At 39.0% G+C, this 26,526-nt stretch overlaps 1 protein-coding gene across 1 annotated transcript in view; it reads left to right on the forward strand.

The window, feature by feature from the left end:
• Positions 1–26,526, forward strand: part of RORB (RAR related orphan receptor B) — a 68,794-nt gene that overhangs the window by 19,302 nt on the left and 22,966 nt on the right. Inside the window, exons 3-5 of the mRNA XM_044287361.1 lie at positions 7,622–7,763; positions 11,442–11,843; positions 25,908–26,029. Of these exons, the coding sequence (XP_044143296.1) occupies positions 7,622–7,763; positions 11,442–11,843; positions 25,908–26,029 (666 nt within the window). The remainder of the gene's footprint in view (positions 1–7,621; positions 7,764–11,441; positions 11,844–25,907; positions 26,030–26,526) is intronic.

Consider the following 26,526-nt stretch of genomic DNA (forward strand, 5'->3'; position numbering starts at 1 on the left):
CTGGCAATTCCCTGGTTTACACACTTTAATCCCTGTACAGGCATCTGGACTATGATGCAGGTGAACCACCCAGGCCTCCTCTACCTCTTGGAATAGTCTCACCAAGGAAACAAGCAAAATTTGTAGGCAAAATCAGGCCACAGTCAGGAAAGGTAGAGTTTGCGCATATCTATGAAACTGGTCTGAGGTCAGGACAGGCAGAAATAGTTCAAAACAGTTGTCACACTGTAGTCGGTTCAGGCAGTGAATCATAAGTGTCAATGAACAATAAGAGGTATAGCTCATGGGCAAACAGATAAGTACACCTTCACTGGAACACTAGCAAGCTAGGAACCTAAAGCTCAGACAAAGGGGTAGACTACAGAGAAGTTTCACTGAATACTAGCTCCAATACACACAGGGTGAGTGGAGCAATGCCTTCTCCTTCCTGGGATAGCAGGGCCGTGGTAGCAATCAGCAACTGCCAGCAGTTATGTATAGACAGATAATTCTGACAGTATATCTGAAAAATGCCTATTTCGCTATTAAATTATAATGTAAAATGTGATTTTGTAAGATTAAAGATCTTGCTAGATTAAAGGCATATGCTTGAATGCATTTTAGAAAATTGCCCTTTGGGGAGATTAAAGTGCAGATAAATATATGAATTATATTAAAATTTTGCAAAAAGTTATGTTGACAAGTGAAATGGATGACTAGTCTGGCAATATAAAAGTACTTCAATTGTTTCGAATGTAACATAAAAAGTGATGTGTCCTTTATGAGAACTCTAAATTATATATTATTACCATTTGATGTGCATTTCTATACACTCTATTGTAGTGTCATACAATGGGATAACTACCAAGGAAGTGCAAAACTTTGTCCCAGGTCAAGAAGAAACATATTTTTAGAACGTAAATGCGAATTAGTTGGAATCTTTATTTGCACCAACAGTAGACACTGATCCTGTGGAAAAAGGCAGAATTCAGCAACAAAATCTATAGTAAGCTCGGCTGTGGACTAACAGACTGATATGCCAAAGTTGACTATTGAAATGGCTAAAAAGTCAACTTATAATAGTATATAAATTGAACACTATTGTAGCCCCTTAATGACTGCCAATATATGTTTTTACAGTAGTTATCAATGGGCTTTATTCTAGGGCATTGTGTTTTTACGGCAGCCTAGAATTAGTGCCACAGTAGGGGCTCGGCATCTACGTGGTTTTGAGGGACAGCATTCCTTCTGTCTCCCATCGGCACCCTTTAAATGAGATTGCGAGGTGAGGGTATCTTTGCATGGCAGCCTGTGCCTAATAAAGGCCCTAGGCCTGCCTGCAGTGTATGCCCATCAGGCTGCACATCTCTGTCACAGCCTGCTTCTGTCAGTATAGCACCCACAATATTATACACTGTACTGCATAAGCAGAAGACTGCATGTTAAAATCCCCTTGGGGGACTAGTAAATGGTTAAAAAAATAAAGTTTTATTAAATAAATAAAAAATCCAAGTTAAAAAAATATACCTTTTTTTCATTGAAATAAAGCCTCCCGATGGAAAAATTGCAAAAATAAGAACCCCTTCACATATTTGGTATTGCCGGATACATAATGACCCACTCAACACATGCAGTTCATACTGTACAATAATGGCGCAAGAAAACACCTGAATTATAGTTTTTTTGCATACTCACCACCAAAAAACTGAATTGAAAGCAATCAAAAAATGTTAAGTACCCCAAAATAATACCAATGAAAACGACAAGTCGCCCTGTAAAAATCAAGCCCACACAGCTTAGTAGAAAGAAAAAAAAAGTTTTGGGTCTTGTTTTTCCAAGGGTATTTCTTGAGTAAAAGTTGTAAAACTTAAAAATATATATTTTTTGTATCGCTGTATATATTTTCTTAGAACACCGCACTGTGCTGTTTATCATGTACATGGATGAAAACATTGACCATTGAGGTTTACTATTCTCCGTGTAAAAAGGATGTTTTCCTACACAGCCTGATAGTAGCCAACCAGTGCTGATAGTATCAGATTGTGTAGGAACACACCATTTTAATAATTAGTATTCTTAACAGCCAGTTTTCAATTTAGTCATGCATTTTTAGGAATACTAACAGAGACAACATATTGACAAGTTCTAAGAAAGAATGTTCAAGAATTGTTGTTTCATAGGAACAAGTATTTACTAAACAGATACAAAAAGGAAGCTGACACTTTAAAGGTGATGTATTAGGTGTTGGCTGCTTTCTTTCAGAAAAAGCAGCATCTGTCCACAGGTTGTGTGTGGTAATACAGCTCAGCACCATTCACTTTAGAGAAGCCATGCTGCAGTACCAGTCATCTTCCATAGACTGGTGTGGCGCTGTTTCTGGAAGACAGCGATCATGTTTAAAAAAAAATATTAGATGAGCTCTTTAACTTTGTAATTCCAAGCTGTTTACTTATATCTGATATAAACCTACCAGTTGATTAGTGTTCAGTCACTTTTTCACAAAATCTAGGACAGTTTTGTGTTTGCTCGATATTGGCTGATGGACAAGTCTTTTAACAGATCCTTCCTCTGCGTGTTCTCTGTTTGCTCTCTTTGCATCACTACCTAATTGCCTAAATCATGTAATAATAGTGGAGTACAAAACGAAGCCTTATTTACCCTTCACAAAGCTATGTGCTGTAGGCTGCTCCAGCAGAGCCATGCTCACATCACAATAAAACCCAATGACACACTTTTCAGAAGTAAACTCCTGTTAATGACGGCAACATAAAGTATTAAAGCTAACAAGCAAAGCCATGTAATTGGAAGAGAGGGAAAACAAGTAGCACCACTTAAACTGATGGCGTATTAAGAAGCAATCTGTAAAATGACTTTAGAAACAAGCAAGAAAAAGCTAGAGGAAATGAAAAACCGTTACAACTGTTTATAAACGAGAGGATTCCACATATCACCATGTGGACATAGACTATACAATAATGGCATAATGGCGTGTGAATGTTCTCCTCCATTTGAGAGACCTATAATAGGTTGGATACACATACTGGGAAGCTGCTGTGATATATTACACTTTTTCTACTGGTTCATTAGTTGAGCCACAAGGTTATACTTAGGTTTTTACTGTACTAGGTCATGGTTAATGAGGCTACCATTTTGAGTATACACCTAGCTACGGAAGATAGAACACACCTTAAAGCAGAAACAAGTTGGATGTAGAAACTTTGTTTAGAAGTACATTAAAGTACATTAAACTGCTCTCAGTCTATGGCTCCTGCTTTCGTCCATAGTGTACTACCTTTATCACGTGAAGTCACGTCCATGCTAATTTAGTGGCTGTGACACCGGTTTATGGTTAACATTCATTCTGCTGCAGGGAACATTACTGATCTGATTGACAACAGTTTATTCTATAATCACCCACCTCAAAACATAGGATATCCTGGGGATGGGAATTACAGTATTTATCAAAAGCAAGTAAGTAAAAAATTAAATTAAATTCTCCAAAATAAATTACATTTTTATGATACTATTATAACCAATAGCCAACCAACATAATACGCAGCGTCCGACTGATCCACCAGAGCACCACAGGATCCTCTGGTGGGCCAAGGCTTTTATACCATAGTGGGTCCCAAATGGTCCAAGAAAAAAAATAACATTTGGAGATGCCTTTGGAGCCAAGAACTTGCCATTGGTGTTTATATCTCTGAATCAAAACCTATTATATTATTGATGATATTGAGGTTGGACCCAAAAATAATTTTCTCTGTTGGGCCCAAGACATCCGTCCCTGACCTTATGGCTGAAATAGATTCATTGTTGGACATATACATATACCTGTTATAGAAATGCGCCAATTTAATGATTGGAGAAAACCTCAGAGTGGAAATTACAAAATAAAGGAAGCAATATTTACCCCCATCGATCCTCAGCTGATCCCATTCAGATGCTTACAGGGTATCTGCTGGCTTCAGCTTCCTGGTCCCATCTCGACACACACAGAAGCCCTGAGATGCTTTCTTAGTTAATCACTAGCTGAGGTGGTCATTGGGTGAAGGTAAGTATAGCTTATTTTAATTTTTTATTTCAGTTGGAAGCCTTTCCCAGTAATTTGTATCCCATTAATAACACTTTTAAACTCATAGGGGCAGATTTATCATAAAGATACGCCACATTTGTGGTGTGAAAAAGTCACAAACTGCACGGTTACAACTTTTTCAAAGGCATTTGCGCAAAGTTTTGCCACTTTCCGAAAAAGATGAAAGCTGAGCTGTGATTAGTTGCTATGGGTGACAACAAAATTTATTTTACACATTTTCATACATCCCCCTTAGTGTGTTGTACATTGATCCATGGCATGTAGAGCTCTACTATGTGATTTTATGTAAGTTTATTTGTTAATGCATCTGCTAAAGGTATAGAACAGTATACCTTCACTGAATATCTTACTTAGGAATTTGCAAAACCTGAATAAAAAATATACCTGTAACTATAACACATCCCATGCAAATTACTTTTTTGTATATCTTATCACTGTCGGCAGTGAGTATAGTAGCCACAAGCATATCATATTGTAAAGATTGTGAAGAGGTAAGATTGCAATTGTAACTTATCTGAGCCCCTTACAGCCCCTGTACAAGGCTGCAGAATATGTTAGTGCATTATAAAGACCTTGAGGTAAATTAATAGTACATTTTAAGTACTTCATTAGGTACACCTTTCTTGTATTGTGTCGGACACCTGTCATTCTCATAATATTCAGAATTCTTTATTACATGGAGTCTGACTGATATAGATATGATTTTTTTTTACATAGTGTTAAGCACATATATTAGGCATATATGTTTCTTATTGAAATAATATTTTTTTTTTCAATGTAACACGTTATTTAACAAAGAAAATAACATTTAAAAAAAATAAAAATCTGATATGATAGAATCATTGGCTTTCTGTTCATATTGCAAAGGGGGGTATGTGTCACGACCATGGTCATGGTCGTGACTCCTGTAACCGCACGCAGTTGCCTGCGGTCTAGGTCTGGTTGTCAATCACAGGTGAGGGCTGAAGTATGTTGCCTCACCTGTGGTTGCCGCTGGCAACATTGTTTATGTGGCAGCATAGCAGCCTGAGCTGTTGCGAGGCAACTTGCTATGTTGTGCATGCGGTTGCACCTGGCAACCTGTCTATTTAGGTGTGCTCTGTTTCTGTGCAAGAGGTTTATTTATGGGTGCATGTTCCCTTTAAGTGGCTTTCTTCCCTTGCCTGGTGTTGGAAGGGTTAACTTCCTTCCTAGTGTGTGTGCACTGGGTGTGTCTGTGTGGGTGTGGCTACATGGCCTATTTAACCTCAGTTGAGACCTGATGTCTGAGGGGTACTATAGCCTTGTAGTAAGCTGGAGGCACCCTCCTGGTCTCTAATACCATCTGCCAGTGAGGGCCACCCTTGTGGTCATAAAAATGTTATACACGATGCTTAGTTGATTTTATTTTATCTTTCATATTTTATGCACCTATGGATCTGGGTTCCTGTGTGTTTGTGTGTGTGCTGTGTCCATTTATGTTTGGGTGTGGACACTAGCTTGTATTGCACGGGATACAGTCTGTGTGTCTGTGGCAGGTAGGTGTGGAAGTACTCTTCATCCTCCTGCCATATCCATAGGCTGTTCATGTTCCTATCCCCTTGCAGCTTGGCCACTTTAGACTCCTGTTTCTCCGCGTCATGGAAAAACGGGCTGTCTACCCAGCTCCTAGCTCAGGGATCTGCGGAGGGTGAGTAGGGATCCTGAGCATGAGCCCTCCTACCTTCAAGGTCGGCTCATGTAGCTAGGAGTCAGGGTCAGATTAGGGAAGCTCTAGGAGGTGACCTGCTCCCTAATTCTGTGGTCCTGGCCAAGTAGCGACCGACCCTCTTCTGACATCGCACGGCTGAGGGTTTTTCCCATCCTCAGCCGTGACAGTATGTTGATAGATTCCCCTAATTGCAATTATGTAATTTCCAATGCTCTTCCTTGTAGCAGAAGCATGGCTCTCAGTAACCACGGCCTCCTGGCTCTGATAGGACCGGTACTGGGATCCTGCCTCTTGGATGGGCAGGATCAGCTCCTTATATGGAGAACCCTGACCACATACAAAGGGCCACTGCTGAGATTAGTTGAATATTGAGACCACTTAAGACTATACTCCTTGATGAGCCTATTATGCATGATAAAACTTGTAGGACAATGGTAGGTTATGCTGCAGTTGGAATTAAGGACTGGTAGACAGGTCAGGGTTATGTTGCAGTGGCTGAGGGTCCCCTTTCTTAAGGCGGTGATCTCCTGAACAGTGAGGATAAAGCTTTCTCTGATCGAGGTGCGATTAAGACATGTAAGTCCTTGAAGAATATTGACCCTACACAGTAGTTGTGAACCACATGAATACCCAACCCCATTTACAAAGGGAAAATTGTTTTATGTATAGAAGCTTTGAATCTAAGATACACATTTTTTTAGATGATTGAATCATTCAAAATCCAATTAGAGTTTGATTTGGTCAAATTGGATGACCAAATTCATTCAGGTCTGAATTGATTATATCCAAATCAAGAGTGCCCCAACTGGCCTAAACATTTGTGTATGACATGCTAAGGTCTCCTAGAACTCAATTATTTTGCTCTCCTGTTTCTCAAACTTTTATTTTTTCAAATATGTTTTACCCTTCTTTCCAAAATTCACCCCAATGTAATCACTAAAAATTCAGATTTGGACCCACTGACATTTTTTACAAAAATCAGGTCAAATCCAATTTGTTTAGAATTGATTTGCTCATCTCTACTCATTTTTGTATCATAATAAAGGTTAAGTTTTATTTCCAGACCCACTAGTCCATTACATGAGGTGGCATTTCTACACCACCCTCGCAACTTTCCAAGAAGACATTGCGAGGACAGTGAGCCAGCATGGCCAGTGGATCCTGCATATTTATCTTCCTTTACGCCAGTTTTCTTTTGTAAAAGAAGACTGAAATCTAAGCACATTGATTTCAGTCTAAGCATATGGACTGCCATAGCATGCTCCTAAATCATGATGAAACCTGTCCCTCGTCATAAATTAGGCACATCCTCCAGCAACACAAGAATCATAGACCAGCATAAAACACCAATCTATGATAAATTCCCCCATAGACCTAATGTACACAGCCAAATCACAGTTCTGTTTTGGTATGAGCTCTAGTAAGGCTCCCATAGGGATGTATGAACCCCACTACTTTTACTCTGTATGTCATAATTTTTTCTATTGAATTCTCTTGAATGTTCCATCAAATGCCATATGTACAGAGGTATATTTCTTGGGAATCTGACAGAGTCTATAAGGTAGTACATAGAATTTGCTCAGTATTAGGAAGTCATGGCTTTTTATATACCACTTTTGTAGAGTTTAATCACTTGATAAATTTTAGTCTGTGCTTCATTTTATCTGTCTGCATTACATAGACTTTAGTTTGAGGCTATATGACATCCTATTAGGAGTTGTGTAAACCAAAAATGTTATCCAGCAAATTATATACAAATCAATAGCCTGAAAATTCAGTTTTTCTTTAATACTGAGGCAAACTTTCTAATTAACATGAATAACAGGCTCATACTTTATCATATATTACTGTTTCAGGGATTCTTCAGAAGAAGTCAACAAAACAATGCCTCTTACTCATGCCCAAGGCAGAGGAACTGTTTAATTGACAGAACAAATAGAAATCGCTGCCAACACTGTAGACTGCAAAAGTGTCTTGCCCTGGGAATGTCTAGAGATGGTAAGTCAACTTCCTTTAAAAAATTGTATTCTTTTGAACCTCTCATCTAATGCAGTCGAGATGCAATAGGAGCACGGAAAGAGCAATATAACTTGTATGAAGTAGAAAATTGGAATGATGATGTTTGAGAAGGTCAAATGACCTCTCTGTGCAGGTTGGATTAGAAAAAAAAAGAAGCTGGGAATCTGAGTCTTAAGTCTTACAGTTCGCTTTGTTCAAGCAAATCATTTTCAATACGTGAAAGTTTAACCTGTTCCTGCATGGTGATGAATAGAGATGAGCGGATTTTATATTTTGAAATTCATTCACACTTCGTTTGTTGATTAAAGGTGAATTGTGTTATGAATTCTGCTACCACGGACCATAACGCAATTCTATGACGGAATGCATAACGGAATGCTTTTAGAGGCATTCTGTTATTCATTCCATCATAACAGAAGTCTTTGGGCTGCAAAACCGATTTGTCCCGTTTCCATTATGCCAAGGTCCCTTCTTCTCCTCTTCTGGTCCTCGTTGTACCGGAGGTATGACATACTGTCACTGCTGCTGGTCAATCCATGGCCTCCGCAGTGGCATTAGTCACATGCCCGCCTTAACATATAACTACTGATGGCACTGATTGGTCTGTAGCGTTGACATGAATGTGGAGGTTATGATGACGTCACATGTGCAGTCCAGAGGTTACTAGAAGTGGAGGAGAAAGGAGTTCGGATTTGGAGCACCTGTGACTTTTTTTTTAGCTTTTGCATTCTTTCCAGCCATCTCAACCAAAGTTCCTGGTCTCGGAGACTTCCTTTTATGCTCTTGGAGGGCAGATTTGCAAAAAAAAACCTCGCCACCAGCTTCTCTAGGGATTTTCATCTTTTATATTAACAACATATATAATCAAGATGAAAAACTTATGCAAAGCATTGCTCATAATGTGCTTAGTTTATATATATACTTTTTTAGCATTGGGGATGTATTTTACCATATTATGGAATTACATTTTTTTGGTTTATCATAGTTATTTCAAAAAGTGAATTATAAATGCTCATAGCACAAATACTTACAACAACTATACAGGTAATACTGTCTATGAAAAGTCTTATGATTGAATTGTTTAAGATGCAATAGTAGATTCACTGTTGAAAGGCTGTTTTGCTGTTGTACTTTACAATATTTCAGTTTATTTCCAGCAAAAAAAAAACTTATATATAATAAGCATTATTCACAGTGTACGTGTGATATAGTTATTCAAGTGTTGGAACAACTATATAAAACCATTGAAATAATGACAACCCTACGTAAATGTATTCCTCAGCTGAAAGCAGTTGATCAATTGTTCCAGACAGACCCTAAGGAGCATTCGATAAAGGACTGTTACTATTGTCATGTCTGGTCTATTGATTACATCAGATACCAGTTAGAATTTGGCAGCTAAACAATGAATGAGTTTAACAAGCTCTTTAAAGCAGTGCACTCTCTTCTGGTCTTTGTTGTGTTGAAACATCGCTCTTCAGGCCAAAGAATTAGCAGAACAATTAGTCTCTTCACCACAGACATTACTGTCTCTGAATGTTTCATGGTCGAAGCTTTTAGAACAGTTTGTACAAGTATGAAAACAGTGGGGTACTCAATGTAAGCAAAATAGGCATGTGACATTGTTCATAAAATTGCTCTCGCTAATAGCGCAAACAACTACTTATTGTTAACAGCTCTGTCTAAAAATAGCTTTTACTATAATATATTTAGGCTGTTATATGTTTTGTTCTTCTTCCTGTTGGACCACCATTTCGCAGCCGCCATGTTGTTTATTTAAAATTATGTTTATTAATGTGAGTAATCCAGCCATCCCAATGAAAGTAATGAAAGAATACCACTTAAAGACTATACTGAGAAACACTTCAAACAAGGGGCCATGACTTCGGACCTGTCACTACTAGATGTCTGGGAGCCAACTGATCAGCTGCTTGTAGATGGGGAAGAACGGGAATGTAAATGCATGACAGAGCATGCATTGTTTTCAGTTTTCAACAGTCATTCTGCATCTTCCAAGTCTCACTTTTTAGGTGGCTATATATCATAGATAGCTGTAAGCCGAACAATAGCTATTCCTCAAGAGAGGGGAATAAAGATGACCATACACATTCAATAGCTGTCATTTGTTTGGTAGATGACTATCTCTCCCGGCTCCCCCATACACACACACGTTCACCTCCGCTAAAATGTGTATGTGTAGTCAATTTGGAGATGGGACAAAGCTTTTGCCAAGATACTTTTGGCAGTGGCTTATCTGAGAGAACAAAAGGATAAGGTCAAAATATTAATTTCGCCTGATCCTTCTCTCTTCTGACATCTTCAGTGGACAGTGGGGAGCATCCCATAGACATTAAGGTAATTATGTTTTTAGAGAGGATTCAGTCAAAAGCTCGCTTGCAACCTAGGTCATATTTTGTGGGAGACCCTGTCTGTATATCAATACTGTCGCTCCGTTTCTTATCAAACCGCATGGCCATTAACAAACTGCAAGGAGTGATCACTTCTTTCATTAGTAATCTGGCAACCCTACTGCTTTTGGCCATATCATGCCCACAGCTCGGTCCTGCAATGATCGTGTGGTGGCTGGTACTTGCGGTAGCACCTTTATAGTTAATGCCACATTAGTCAGTGAAAAACACAGATAGTTGACTCTTGGGCCCATATTGATAACCTGTATGCGAATATTGTATTAATTCTGTTATAAAAAAAAAATGGGTAGATGGTCTTCTGTATTTCAAGTCACATGTATTCTTCTTCCTGTCCTGGCTCCTTAACTTCCCCTTTGTTTGGATTATTAGCATGGCAGACAGTCTCACTTAACCCTCTCAGTTAGACCATCTCTGTGACCAGAGAGAACCCCCTGTACTGATTCAATTAGAGCATCACACATTACACAAACAAATTCAATGCTGTTCTCTGGATATTTTTATCTAGACCTGTCAGGAGAACCATAGAGCTGTCATAATATTATCCCAATTCTACATTTATTAATATAATGAGAATTACATTTCTTACAATCAAGAGACTATCTATAAAGAAGGTCTCAATGTTTTAAACTTCATTTTCAATGGCGTAGTACTGCCAAAATAAAAATCAACAAATTATTTAAAAATGTTTTCTATGAATATTGAGTAAAAAAAAAATACCACGCTCTGATAAAAGTGTCTCTTTAAAATTGAACTAAAACTTAACTCTGGAAAGCAGCTCATACCAAACACTATAGGGGGGGAACTATCAATAGCTGTTTGGAAGCCAATTTTGTGAAAAAAATGTGTACGTTTTTGTCATTTTCAAAAAAGTGGGCAGGGCTTAGTGGTATTGGGCTGGTCCAACAAACTTACTAGAAACCGATTTGGTGGTGCATGGATGTGCCATAATTTTAAAGAGGCATGCACCGCTAAATAAATTTGGCTTATTTCACTCCTGAGCACACTGGGTTTATACTGGCATAGGAAACTTAAGTTGGTAACGCCTGAAAGCATCTCAACTCCTAGCTGTCTATTGACCCAATATAATCTAATACATCTGAAACATAAAGGTTGTAAATTGCAGCTGGCATCACTATATCATTTCCCAACGTATAATAATGAAAGAATGTCATGAAAAGAATATAAGTGTGATATTTGCATATAATAACATCCACTTTTGTTTTTCCAGCTGTAAAATTTGGGCGAATGTCAAAAAAACAGCGAGATAGTCTGTATGCTGAAGTCCAGAAACACCAACAACGGTTACAAGAGCAGAGACAACAGCAAAGTGGAGAGGCAGAAGCCTTAGCCAGGGTATATAGTAGCAACATCAGCAATGGTCTAAGTAATCTCAACAATGAGACTGGAGCCACTTACTCCAATGGACACATCATTGATTTGCCCAAGTCTGAGGCGTATTACAGTGTGGATTCTTCACAGCCCTCCCCGGACCAATCAGGCATAGACATAACTGGAATGAAACAAATAAAGCAAGAACCTATTTATGACCTTACGTCCGTACCAAACTTATTTATGTATAGCTCTTTCAACAGTGGACAGATCACAACTGGAATAAGCATGAGTGAAATAGGTAAGTTGATCTGATGCTCATAACGGAAATGTGGCCTTGAAGGTTTATAATAGAAGAAGGAACCCATGTATCTTAAACTTTATGAATGCATGGGTTTTTCATCTTCACTATGTTTCTCCTACCCTGCATTCACATGTTAGCTTAAACATCAAAATATTATGATGGTGGATATTAGTGCATTGAGACCCCCAATGACTATCATAAGAAAGGGACTGGATTCTTGATAATGTGCCTGAACCCATTCATATTCTTGTCTAGTAGAACTGTGATTATCTGTGATTTAAGAAACAAAAACCTGCAATTATTAAACTCTTAGTACCATGGTCCCTATGGAGCCCTAGGCTACACCTGCACCTTTTCACGATGGCCTAGTCTAAGCCCTACATGTGTCTCCCAAGCAGCGGAGCTCGGCTTTCACTTGAGAGCCAGGCTAATGCTCTAATGGCCTGAATTGGCAGAAGTGACAATGCAGGCCATTTAACCTCTTAGATTTTCCCGCAGAAAATAGCAACCTCAGCATCTAAGTGATTTAGAGGGAGGGGGCTCCTTCTGTCTCCTATCAGCACCCTGCAAGTCAAAGCCCAGGGTGCCAATGTCTTAGCATGGAAGCCTAGGGAGTAGGGACCAATAAAGGCCCTAGGCCTGCTTGCAGTGTATGCTCGCCAGGCTACAACTCTCTGGTGCACCCTGATGGTGAATGTCAGTATTGCACTGACAGTATAATACAATGTCCTGCATAAGCAGTACAATGTACTGTAGAAGCCATCGTCTGTCAAAGTCCTGTATTAAACTTTAAAAAGTCTCCAAGTTAAAAAGGCACATCTTTCCATTGAGAAAAAGCCTTTCAATGGATATAAATTGCAAAAATGAAATCCCCTGCACATATTTGGTATTTCTGTGTCCATAACAACCTTTAATACAGAATTATTATGTAATTTATCCCATATGGTGATAACAATGTACAGAAGGAATAACAGGAGAGCTCCTACACTTCATGTTGCTTAAATGGTGGGGCCTAAAGCAAACCACTGCAACACAAAGACCCTAATTTACTCATTTACAAATTACAGATCTACAGATCTATAGATAGAATAAATTTAGGTTTTCTAGATCTGCACCAGATTTATTAGAAATAATCAGGCAGGATTAGGAATATGGTGCAAGCAAAGACAATTTTCTCTGACTTTATACCAACTACTGGTTGGTTTAGGGCTGTATTACACTGGCTGATTTTTCAGCTGATAATCGCTCGTTCATCAAGAAAACGCTCATTCATTGGGAAATTTTGCTTTTTAAGCATGCAAACCACTAGACAGTATGGGGATGAGCAATTGTGCAGAGGAGATCGCTGCATGTCATAGCAGTGGTCTCCTCCGCTAGCTAGCAAGCGATTGCCAGAAGGGAGCGCTTCACTCCTGACAATCGCTTGCTCAATCGGCCTCTGTAATACAGGCTTTACTCTGAGACAGAATTTTACACCAGAATTGTGGCGCAAATCTTGGGATATGCCCCTTTTCCATGAAGCTCCTCTCCTTTCCGCTAAGTCCAGTCCCTTGTCAAGCAAGATGGGGTAAAAGTGCAGAAATCCTAGTTGAGACAGTTTGCTCCACTTTTTAGACAGATTCTAGGTACATTTCCATTAGTAATTCTGGGACAAAGTCAGGGGCGGACATGCCATATGTGCAACCAGTGCAGCTTCTGTCTTTCAGGAACTTGGATCACACATGTCCATAGAATGTGACTTGTTTCACAACCCATTGAAGTGAATGAGGATGATCTACAATGCCAAACACAATCTGTATATAGTGGCACTATTTTTTGGAGAAAGCAGCCATGTTTATTTTATATCCTGTTTTCCTTTGATCCCATTTTGTATCATATTGCAGTTAAAACTGAGAAATATACATTAGAAAGAATTATTCTGTATATATATTTAGAATAATTATATTTATTGGGCTATTTGCTTTGTAAGGAGCCTTTTCCCATTGTTCTATCTGCAATATCAAAACTGGTGTAAAGGGAAACTGGCCTAGTTGCCCATAGCAACCAATTAGATTCCACCTTTCCTTTTCCAAAAAATCTCTGTAAAATGAAAGGAAGAATCTGATTGGTTGCTATGGGCACTAAGCCAGTTTTCCTTTACACCAAGTTTGATAAGTCTCCCCCAATGAATATTGAAGGGGTTATCCTATGAAAATTAGACATCATATAGTATATAACAACCTCTTTCTAACAAAGCTAGAACCAGCCCTGTACCTCACATGGATCTAGAGATCTCCTCATTCATTGCTCTACTAGATTTATATCAAGCTGACAGCTCAAGAGGCGTGTCTTTTCTGCTGCAGCTAAGGGGGCGTGTCCATTGTCTCCCTATCACAGCTCAGGAGGCAGGTGAAGGATGGAACTGAGCATGTGCGGCCTTCTCAGTGAGCAGGTCAGAGAAATAAGAAAAAAAAAACAGCAGGTGGTGCTATGCAGATATATTTTATTGAATAACTCTGTAGAATATTTTTCATGCAACAAACCCTTCACCCTGCTAGTTGTTGGCCAGCTAAAACTGGAAGTGATCGGCACCCCTGTGTTTTCTCAAGATTTACAAAGTGCTCTTTCAATTGCACTCTTTTTTCAGCACATTCTAACACTTGTAAAATGAGCCATGAATTTCAAATATTCTTTAAGGCTCATGCACATAAATATATTTTCTTTCTCTGTCCATTCAGTTTTTTTTTGTGGACCCTATGCGGAATCATTCATTTCAATGGGTCCGCAAAGAAAACAGAAGTTATTCTGTGTGCATTCCGTTTACGCATGTCCGTTCCACAAAAGCATAGAACATGTCCTGATATTGTCCGCATTATGGACGAGGCTAGGACTGTTCTATTAGGGGCCAGCTGTTCCGTTCCACAAAATAAGGAACGCACACAGACGTCATCAGTATTTTTTGCTGATCTGTTTTTTGCAAACTGCAAAATACATACGTCCGTGTGCATGAGCCCTTATAATGTTATTTTACAAGCAATTTTAGTGACCTCTTTAATTTGTAAAGTTTTTTTTTTTTCCTGGTGTTTTTGACGTTCAATAAAGAAGCCTATGGCAGTAAAAGTTCATAGCCGATATAAAAAATGCCAGAAATACCAGAAACCAAAAAAAAGTCTTATGTATTATTTACTATCAACTTTAAAGTAACATTTGGCAGCACTTTTGTTTTTTACTTAAATATTATACAACAAAATCACTACGAAGAATTCAGCAAAACAATTATTTTAATCTAGCCCAAGACTAGGACGCAGAATTGTCTCCATGCTCCTGAAACAAGAAGTGTTGGCCTATAGTTACTGTAGGTTTAGTGTTCTGATCATAATTATTTGTTATATATTGTATTTTCTATTGCAACATATGCCTACAGTATTAGGATATATTCAATGTGGCAGACTTTCACAGAAATTTATACAAATGAAAATCACAATTATTATTATTATTATTTTTATTTTTTTGCAGTATTCACATAGATTTCTGACAGTCCATTCAGATGAATGGGACTGTTTCAGAAATTTCTGCAATAAACCTGCCACGTGTGCACTCAGTTTAATCCAAAAATAAGCATTTCCAAAAATAAAGTCCTCTTCCCTATTATTTTTGGGGATTACAAAAACTAAGGATGCCATGCTTTTAAATTCTATAGTTCTTTTGTATTCAGTAGCACTGGCTGAGAAACAGCTGTCATGCTTTAATAGCTATGCTCACCTAATCCTCTGGTCACATATATCAGTGTTCTTGTACAGTATACCCATGAATGGAGTCTGGTGGGGTAGACAGAGTGTCTGCCAGCAGGACAGAATTTGATGCTGATCCCCCACCTTTTTCGAAACATTTCCATGAGATTGGAGAGGTATAAATGAAGCCTCATTTCACAGGCCTTGTGCTGCAAAGCAGTGTACGCTCACATCTCTGCTCTTTCATCCTAATCAATAAACATGAGATAGCGGATAACTTGTTGAATGTCTATGCATTGTTAAGAACAGAACAGGTTGGCTCCACTGCAGAAAATGTGCCAGAACAAGCGCTCAGTCAAAATATTCAAGGTTATTTTGGTCCCAAATCCATTTATTGTATGTTTTCCTCTGAATGCCTTATTATTTGCCATTATGTACTTAAAATGCTAAATGTGTTAATATGTGTAGATGATGAAAACAATACAAAATTCTCTCTAGAAAAGTATTACATTCGCTGTTAGGTTATGTAAAGTGCTGCTAGTACCAGTAAGAGACAGCGAGTGACGAGCTACAGTGCATCGTTATCCTCTGTGCTGCATTGTAGACAATAATACTTTTATTTTTTATTTATTTTTTACACTCTTTTACATCAAGAAGTAATGTATGGGTGGGCACACATTACCTTTCATACTTTACTTCTTTGTATTCACTCAGTATATATATTACTGTGATGCTAGACTGGCTCATTCTTGATACAATCGGGCATATCAATATGTTGTGACTTTAGAAGCGGAATAAAAGTGACTTACAGTTGACGAGGACCATATTAATGTAATTACGCCATTACAAAGAGATTCTGATGACAGCATTTTCCTTATGGTCCCTGATAGCTGCAGTGTTGTAATAGAGATAGTGTGTGGTTTGGATCATGATCTACATCAAAGTTCACATATAGTCACACTCATATTTGTCACTCTTCAAGACAAGCTGGGATGTTGATACTGATGTATTTGGCTATTTTTATTATGAGCCAATGTACATGTGTAAATGGTCCCTAATGTAGAGTGGCTATTGCCTCTGTTTAAAGAGTAACTAAACCTTTATATAAACTTGTAATATGTTGTTCCTAATTCCCTAATACTATCTCTAATATACGTTATTAATTAATTTTCTATTTTTACTACACTTTTCCCTTTTACACAAGACTCGAACATCACCTGAACTCGAACCGGAACACCATTGAAGTCAATGGGGACGTGAACTTTGGTGCACTAAAATGGCTGTAAAATAGTCGTAGTAAGGGCTAGAGAGCTGCAAAAGGAATCAAAATGGGGGTAAGAGCAGGACAGTTGCCCTGAAAACAAATGTGGATAGGGAAATGACTTAAAATAACATAGAATAGAAAAAATAAGACAAAATAATCTTGAACTAGAAGGCGGAGGTCAAAGTGGAGTAGGAGGTTGAGGAGGCAGAGGACGTGGTGGTGTAGGTGGAAGTGGCGGGGAAGGAGGAGGAGGTAGCCAACACTGTTTTTGTTGCTTTTTTATTTTTTTTATAAATTTGGGAAGACCCCAAAAAATTGGGAAACAGAAAAGAGAATGCAAAGAGAAATCTGTAGTATAACAATGGCTGTAGTATAACAATGGCTGGGTGCAGCCGGTATACTTGTCTACTCAGCACAAGGTACGAACAAGTCCTGTGGGATCCATGCCTGGTTCATTTTAATGAACGTGAGCTTGTCCACGTTGGCTGTGGACAGGCAGCTGTGCTTGTCTGTGATTACACCCCATGCCGTGGTAAACACCGATCGGACAATGCACTTGCTGCATGGCAGGCCAGCACCTCCAAGGCATAAAGGGCAAGCTTAGGCCATGTGCCCAATTTGGAGACCCAGAAGTTGAATGGGGCAGACCCATCAGTAAGTACGTGTAGGCGTGTACACATGTACTGTTCCACCGTGTTGCTGAAATGCTGCCTCCTGCTAAGATGTTCTGTATCAGCTGGTGGTGCTGGTTGTTGTGGCATGCTAACAAAAGTTTTCCACATTTTGGCCACGCTAACCCTCCCTTCTGAGGTGCTGCGTTGGTGACTTCTTCCTCTGCCTTCTCTTTGTGCTTCCACTGAGCCCCAACTGTCAGGTGTAAATGCCATCAGCAGCGCGTCTACTAGTGTGCGCTTGTACTCGCACATCTTCCGGTCACACTCCAGTGACGGAATTAAGGACAGCACGTTGCCCTTGTAATGGGGATACAGGAGGGTGGCCACCCAGTAATCAGCACTGGTAAGAATGTGGGCAACTCGGCGGTCATTGCATAGGCACTGCAGCATGTAGTCGCTCATGTGTGCCAGGCTGCCCAGAGACAACGACAAGCTGTCCTCTGTGGGAGGTGTATCATCTGTGTCCTCAGCCATTCCCCCAGCCATGCTCCATTGATGCCCATAAGCTGCTTTGGGTGCCATCCTGCTATGAACACAGTTCCTCTTCCTTCTTATCCTCCTCATCATCATCCTGCAGAACTGTGCCCTGTCTGAACAGTTGTGTACCTGGCCTCTGTTGGTGCAGGAACCCACCTTCCGAGCCACTTGTGAATGACTGGCCTGATAACCGTGGAAATGATCCCTCTTTCTCCTCCTCTTCCTCCTGTGCCACATCCTCTTCCATCATTGCCCAAACTGTTTTTTCAAGGAGACATAGAAGTGGCATAGTAACGCTGAGTACTGCATCATCGGCACTGGCCATGTTGGTGGAGTACTCAAAACAGCGCAACACGGCACACACATCCCACATGGAGGCCCTCTCGTTGGTGGTGAAGTGGTGCTTTTCCGCAGAGTGACTCACCCGTACTGCAGCTGAAACTCTACTGCTGCTCGCACAGTCTCTCCAGCATGTGAAAATTCCACCTTGTGGGTATGTTGCATATGAGGAGGTGAGCGGGAAGGCCGAAGTTACGCTGCACAGACGTCCGCACTTTCTGCAGCAGCTTTGACATATCGGGGTCATTTTTCAGGAACCTCTGCACCACCAAACATAAGTGGTTGGGCATCAGTGCACTCGTTCTCTTCCACTTCTGGGGCAGGGCAAGCTGGATGACCCATGGAAACCCCACCAGGAGAGTCATCAAAAAGCATAAGAGACTGCTGTATGCCTTGGGGCTCAGACTGCTTGGCTAATTTGCAAGGGGGTGAGGTGAAAGACAGATGACCATGGGCTGCAGCTGCCAACTCTGCGGTTTCAGCAGGGGAATGGGTGGTAGACAATGTAAAGGAACTGGAGGCACTGTCAGCCATCCAATCTACTACCGCCTCTACTGGTATTCGGGCCTACAAAATGATGCTGAACGTCCTGTTGCCTATGTGCACCTGAGGAAGGTGTTTCATTTTGGCATGTAGCTGGCACAGATTGACCACGTCCTCTCCCTGCAACAGGAGCTCCGCCAGCACCAGCAGCACCATGATGAGGGCCAATTCCCTTATTTGATGCTCTCCCCATTCTTTGAGGTTACCCACCGAACTAACAGACGTATTAACTATATTCATTTCCCTGTCACATATGCAGTGCAGGTGTGCCTCACACCAAAAATGGGTACATGTCACCCACGAACTAACAGACGGATTAACTATATTAATTTCCCTGTCACAATGGGTATATGTTACTGGCCGTACTAACAGTCAGATTAACTACAGAATTAACAACCAGATTAATTATTATATTTCTGTGTCAGGGGTACAAAGATGGTGCATTGCACCCACAAAAAAATCACTATAGGTCACCCACAGAATTAACAGCCAGATTTATTATTATATTTCTGTGTCAGGGGTGCAAAGCTGGTATATTGCACCAACAAAAAAATCATTATAGGTCACCCATAAAACAAAAAGCCAGATTCCTAACACTCTCGCTTCAGCTGCATTCTTCCTGTCCCTGAACAATTTAGAGCTGATGGGCGGTGCTACACATGATCTAGCTTGTATAGAGGCTGGGTCACATGATGCACCGGCCAATCACAGTCATGACATTACTAGGCATGGCTGTGATGGCTTCTAAGTGCCCACAGCTTAAAAGCTTGTTGATTGGCTGCCCTGCAGCCTTTGAAAGGCTTTATTAAATGCCTGAACACCGAACTTGAACTTTCCGGCAAAGTTCGGTATGGACCTGAACTTTACATTTCGGGTTCGCTCAACACTACTCAGTGGTGTATGGCGTATGGAGTACATTTTATCAATGGGGCCACAGCAGCGCTGTGCTCCCTGGACTATTACTAACTCTTGGCAAAGCACATGGGTAGCCTGTACCCATGTACTATGCCAGGATTAGATGAGCAGAGTGGGCTAAGAACTAAGAGAACTGCATGTCATGTAAATTTCGTAGATCACGTTCTTGTCTACTACTGCATCTTAAACTTTCTGACATACAGTAAAAGAAACCTTGACACAACAAACATCCTCATTATGATAACCCCACAAGTTTCTTATATCCCAAATGTTAAAGGGAATTTGTCATCAGAAAACAACCTATTAAATCAAGAATTTATGTTAAACATATTTTATTTATTTTTTTGGTGATTTTATTTAAAATTTTCCTTGTCACTATCTATACTTAAAAAAAATCACTTCCTGTTCCTTGAGAACAGCCACATGGGTCATAGACAAATGGACTTGACTGATTTCTATATGAGAGTTTTCTAGGCTGCTCTGTGACCTATGCATAGGTCAGGAGGGAGTAGATAAGCTGTGCCATCACCTATTGTGAATGGTGGAGCCTGTCTTATCTATAAATATAGGTGATATCTCTCATTCAGATCCTGCATATGATAATAAGATACCTATTAAAAGGTTACACACTAGATTTTTTCCATTCAATTTTCAAAAATTGAACAACAAACATTAGGAAACCATTTGCCTGTCATTTGTATTATTTGGGTAACACTTTCACTTAAATTAACCCCTCCCCCATGGCTTATAGCTGCTGTAAAAAAGGCAATAAAAGGCCAAAAAAAGGGCATTTAAAAAATACAAATCTGAGTGGTCAGCTGTAGCATTTGAAAATTACAAAGGGCTCAATCAAATCTCTAAAATGGAGATAAAATTAGCAAAAATACAAAACGAACAGCAGGTGGCAAAAGAGAGCAAAACAAATCCCAAAACATTCTTTAAATATATAAGTGCTAAAAAACCAAGGTCCGAGCAGGTAAGTCCCCTAAATCATGGTGGGGGGGGGGGGGTAGTCACTAAGATAAAGATAAGGAAAAAGCAGAGTTACTAAATGTTTTTTTTAGCTCTGTATATATAAAAGAAGAGAAAGGAGCTGATATCTGTGGTGCTGGGGCTGTTGGTACATTCAGTAATATACTCAATTGGCTAACTGTAGATATGGTCCAAGATAAGTTAAATAAGTTAAATGTGAACAAGGCTCCAGGTCCAGATGGATTACACCCAAGAGTGCTTAGCTCAGTTCAGGCATTGTTGTGCCCCTGTTTATAATTTTCAAAGATTCTCTAGGTACTGGTACAGTGCCAAGTAATTGGCACAAGGCAAATGTGGTGCCCATATTCAAAAAAGGATCTAGGTCCTTCACAGCTAATTTTAGACCAGTTAGTTTAACTTCTGTTGTGGGAAAAATGTTTCAAGGAATCTTAAGGGACTATATACAGGAGTATGTGACTATAAATAATACTATACGTGATAACCAGCATAGGTTTACCAAGGACAGAAGTTGTCAGACTAACCTGATTTGGTTTTATGAGGAGGTGAGTAGTAGCCTGGACAGAGGGGCGGGTGTGGATGTAGTGTTTCTGGATTTTGCAAAGGCTTTTGATACTGTCCCTCATAGACATTTAATCGGTAAAGTAAGGTCTATAGGTTTGGAAAGTACAGTTTGTAATTGGATTAAAAGCTGGCTGAAGGACCGTGTCCAGAGAGTTGTGGTCAATGATTCCTATTCAGAATGGTCCCAGGTTATAAGTGGTGTACCCCAAGGTTCAGTGCTGGGCCCTTTATTATTTAATTAATGTATTAATGATATTGAGAACGGGATTAATAGCACCATTTCTATTTTTTCCAATGACACTAAGCTGTGTACCTGTAGTACTGTACAGTCTATGAAAGATCTCCATAAACTACAAGCTGACTTGAACACTCTGATTGGGCATCAACTTGGCAAATGAGGTTCAATGTGGATAATAGTGTTGAGCGCGAATATTCGAATTGCGATATTTTTTTCAAATATCGCGATTTCGAGATTTTGCTAATATTTAGAATATAGTGCTATATATTCGCGAAATCGAATATTCTTTTATTTATTTTTTTAATGCTCCAGTCAGTGCCCGTTGCTTCCGTGCTCATGGAGCGTCCCCATCACCATGGGAACGTCTCCATATACTAGAGTGTACTGTCGGATATGAGAATTACGTTGAAATCGCAATTCGATTAATTCAAGTTATAATAATCGAATTGCGATTTCAACTTAAGCACTGCTATATTTCATATTCGTTAATTCTAGCCTACTATGGAATATAGCAGTGCTAAGTTGAAATCGCCATGCGATTACTTCGAGTTATATTAATCGCATCGCGATTTCAACTTGGACCTGGCTTACTATGGTTGACTTCAATGGCTTGGTAGAATTTGCGAATATACGAATGTATTCGTCATATTCCACAAAACGAAGATATTCTCCATCTTCGTTTTAGCTACCTATTCATCAACTTCGCGAATTCTAGCAATCATATAGGAAAGTTGACTATAGAGACAGCTAAGTTTAATTCGCTATGCGATTATATTACTTAGCTTTTTTTTTAAATAAATAGAATAATTATAATACCTGATAATTATTATAATTATTCTATTTATGAAAAAAAAGCTAAGTAATATAATCGCATAGCGAATTAAACTTAGCTGTCTCTATAGTCAACTTTCCTATATGATTGCTAGAATTCGCGAAGTTGATGAATAGGTAGCTAAAACGAAGATGGAGAATATCTTCGTTTTGTGGAATATGACGAATACATTCGTATATTCGTTTTGTGGAATATGACGAATACATTCGTCATATTCGCTAATTCTACCAAGCCATTGAAGCCAACCATAGTAAACTAGGTCCAAGTTAAAATCGCGATGTGATTAATATAACTCGAAGTAATCGCATGGCGATTTCAACTTAGTACTGCTATATTCCATATTCGTTAATTCTAGCCTATGGAATATAGCAGTGCTAAGTTGAAATCGCAATTCGATTCATTCAAGTTATAATAATCGAATTGCGATTTCAACTTTTTACGTATATTCTTAATATTGCTCTAACTTCGTCTTTTAGAATATTCGTAATATTCTAAAAGACGAAGTTATAGCAATATAACGAATATTCTAAAAGACGAAGTTAGAGCAATATTACGAAATTTCGTAAAATACACATATAGATTGTAATTTAGCTAATATATTGCTATAGTAATTTTTTTAATAGTGTACATCTTTAACAAAACTTAATTCTGAAGAGGCAAAAAAAATTGAGAACAAAAAAAAGGATTATAGCACTATATTAGCTAAATTACAATATATATGTGTATTTTGCGAAATTTCGTAATATTGCTCTAACTTCGTCTTTTAGAATATTACGAATATTCTAAAAGACGAAGTTAGAGCAATATTAAGAATATTCGTAAAATACACATATAGCCTAACCATAGTCAATTAGTCATAGGAACGTTGCCTAAGAAAAAAATCGCAATACGCGATTAATTAAATCGCATATTATTTGCGATAATTGGAATAATTACGAATATTCGATTTCGACGAATATAACACGAATATTCAATTGAATATTCGCGAAATATCGCGAAATCGAATATGGCACCTCCCGCTCATCCCTAGTGGATAAATGTAAAGTTATGCATCTTGGTAGTAATAATCTCTGTGCTTTATATGTCCTAGGTGATGTAGCACTGGGAGAGTCACTTATAGAGAAGGATTTGGGTGTCCTTGTAGATGGTAGATTAAATAACAGCAAACAATGTCAATCAGCTGCTTCTAAGGCCACCAGGATATTGTCATGCATTAAACGAGGCATGGACTCGCGGGGCAGGGATGTAATACTACCACTTCACAAAGTGCTGGTGCGGCCTCATCTGGAATATGCAGTCCAGTTCTGGGCACCAGTACATAGAAAGGATGCACTGCAGCTAGAAAAAGTACAAAGGAGAGTGACTAAAATGATAAGGGGCATGGAGGGTCTTAGTTATGAAGAAAGATTAAAAGAATTACATTTATTTAGTCTTGACGTCTCGTCTAAGGGGGGGGGCCATGATTAACCTATACAAATACATAAATGGGCCATACAAAAAATACTGTGAGAAACTGTTCCATGTAAAATGCCCTCAAAAGGCAAGGGGACACTGCCTATGACTTGAGAAGAAAAATTCAGTCTCCCGAAGCGTCAAAGCTTCTTTACTGTAAGAACTGTGAATCTGTGGAATAGACATCCTCAGGACGTGGTCACAGCAGGAACAGTGGACAGTTTTAAAAAGGGTTTAGATGAATTCTTAAAAGTAAACAACATTAATGCTTATGAAAATGTGTAGAAATCTGAGTCTCAATTCATTCTGGGATTCGCGTCCCCACCTATCGCTTGGTTAAACTTGGTTGACTTATGTCTTTTTTCAACCATATCAACTATGTAACTATATGTAACTTTGTAGGTTTATTTTTGATGAATTGAAAGGGTTGATGTTCTCACTTTTCCCATTATGTTCATACAAATAAATGATGAAAGAGAAGAAATTACATCCTACATTAAGTTATGCACAACTATAAGCCAGTGAAATCATGTATCTGCTAATCTGATAACTTGTACTTTATTCATTTGCTTTCCTGCTCTGTGTATAGGAGTCCAGTGCGTGGCACGATCAGCAATTAACAGCTATCTCTGTGTGCATGCTTATACAATCATTGAAAGGACCGTCCACTGGACTCCTAAATGTAAAAAAAAGAGCTGAGATTAAGGCTACATTCACACGACCGTATGTGTTTTGCAGTCCGCAAAACACTGATCTGCAAAAAAAACTGACAAGAATAGGATATGCTGTATATTTTTTGGGGGGCTACAGAATGGACATGCAGATGCGGACAGCACACGGTGTGCTGTCCGCATTTTTTGCAGACCCGAATGGATCCGGATCCAATCCTCAAAAAAAAAACGGAACAGACACGGAAACAAAATACGTGTGAATGTAGCCTTAAATGAATTAAATACTTTGAAATTAAATTTATATTGAATATCTTCCCATAATACTATGTATTATCAATCTACTCGATCCTGTTCTATAACATGTTGCCTGCAGATCAGATACTATGTTCAACATATGTTCCCTAAGTCTATTTAATTGCTCAATAAAGTAACTTTAGCTGAATTATAACAGACTTTTGCCAGTCGGTGAAATAGGGATAATGATAATCAATAGAGATGAGCGAAGTTCTCAAAACTTTGATTCAGCTTCTTCACCGATTTTCAAAAAGAAATTCGCTTCATGATAGATTACCTTGTCATGAAGCGCATTTCTTTGTGAGTAGCAGGAGCAATGACAGGGAACTGCCCCCCGTCATTGAACCCCCTCAGATGCCGCGTTCATCACTGATCGCAGCATCTGAGATGACCATTGAGAGCTTTCAGGGGTTTATCTGTTAAAAAAAAAAATATATTCAACTTATTCATTTGATCGCAAAGAGCCATCTTGCTTGAAGATCAAGTGTGAAACCTTGCACGGTGCATGATGACATCATCAAGCTGGCTGGCGTGGTGACATCATACATTACCATGCACAAGATTTTTAAAGGGAAGCTCCCTTTAATAGCTCATACCAGTTGCTCCAACACAATTATACCTAGGTTGTTATTAAAGTCTATGTACGGTTCACAACCATATTTTATTGTACCAGTTCATCTAACGTGTACAATTAAAGGGATTATGGCAATAGTTTTGAGTAGCAATAATTGCCACCTTACTGAAATCCAAGACATTAATATGTTTCCAAGATTCTCTGGTATGTCCTGAGTAATAAAGCATAACCTATAGAAAATACTTTGAATAGGGTCATCTAGGTGTAGCTATGATGCAGAAGAGGCAGGCAGTCAGTTTCTAAACTTGCTTCTCGATGTTTGACTTCCCACAGGCACTGTACAGCAGAAAAGCGCATGTGCAGTGAAGTGAGCTGTCCTCATCTTCATTCACATTACTAATGAAGCAGAGGGCAGTGCTTCACTGCTTATGCATTGAAACCACAGCAGAATTGCGCATGCGCAGTAAAGTGAATTACTTGCACATGTTTGCATAATGATTGTTTGATTTATGTGATTTTCACAGATCGAATTGCACAAAATATCATAAAGTCCCATTTGGAGACGTGTCAATACACAATGGATGAGCTTCATCAATTAGCTTGGCAGACTCATTCATATGAAGAAATTAAAGTATACCAGAGCAAGGTATTGTATAAATTACTGTAATCTCTGAAAAAAATTGCATCATTTATTATTAAACTGCAAAATATTTATACATGTGTATATATGTGTAGTTTTTCTAAAAGTCTTTATAATGTGCCCAATTGACGACACCAGTAAAAGTTGCCATGGTGAATTACACTCTTCCTGACAGCTATGTCAATTGTAAAATATCAAGGCCCATAAGGCTTTCTGAGAAATATCCAGGATCAAAACCCACTGGAAATGTCACATTGTATCTATGTACATTTGATTAACCAGCATCCTCAGTTTATTCACATTTACAATAGTCCAATAAATCAGGCTTATAAACAAGTGGGGGGAAGTCTGGCTCTTCTCCACAACTGTCAGAGAGGTGACTTCTCACTTAAAGAAACATTCCGGACAATTTTTATATTCTTATTGTCTCTTCTTTATTCATATAAAGCTGATCTTCTGCTGCACGTTTACTGTACATCAGCCTTTATAAAATATTAAAATGT

Source organism: Bufo gargarizans, chromosome 1 (assembly GCF_014858855.1).
Source record: "Bufo gargarizans isolate SCDJY-AF-19 chromosome 1, ASM1485885v1, whole genome shotgun sequence".
In the NCBI taxonomy this organism is placed as follows: Eukaryota; Metazoa; Chordata; class Amphibia; order Anura; family Bufonidae; genus Bufo; species Bufo gargarizans.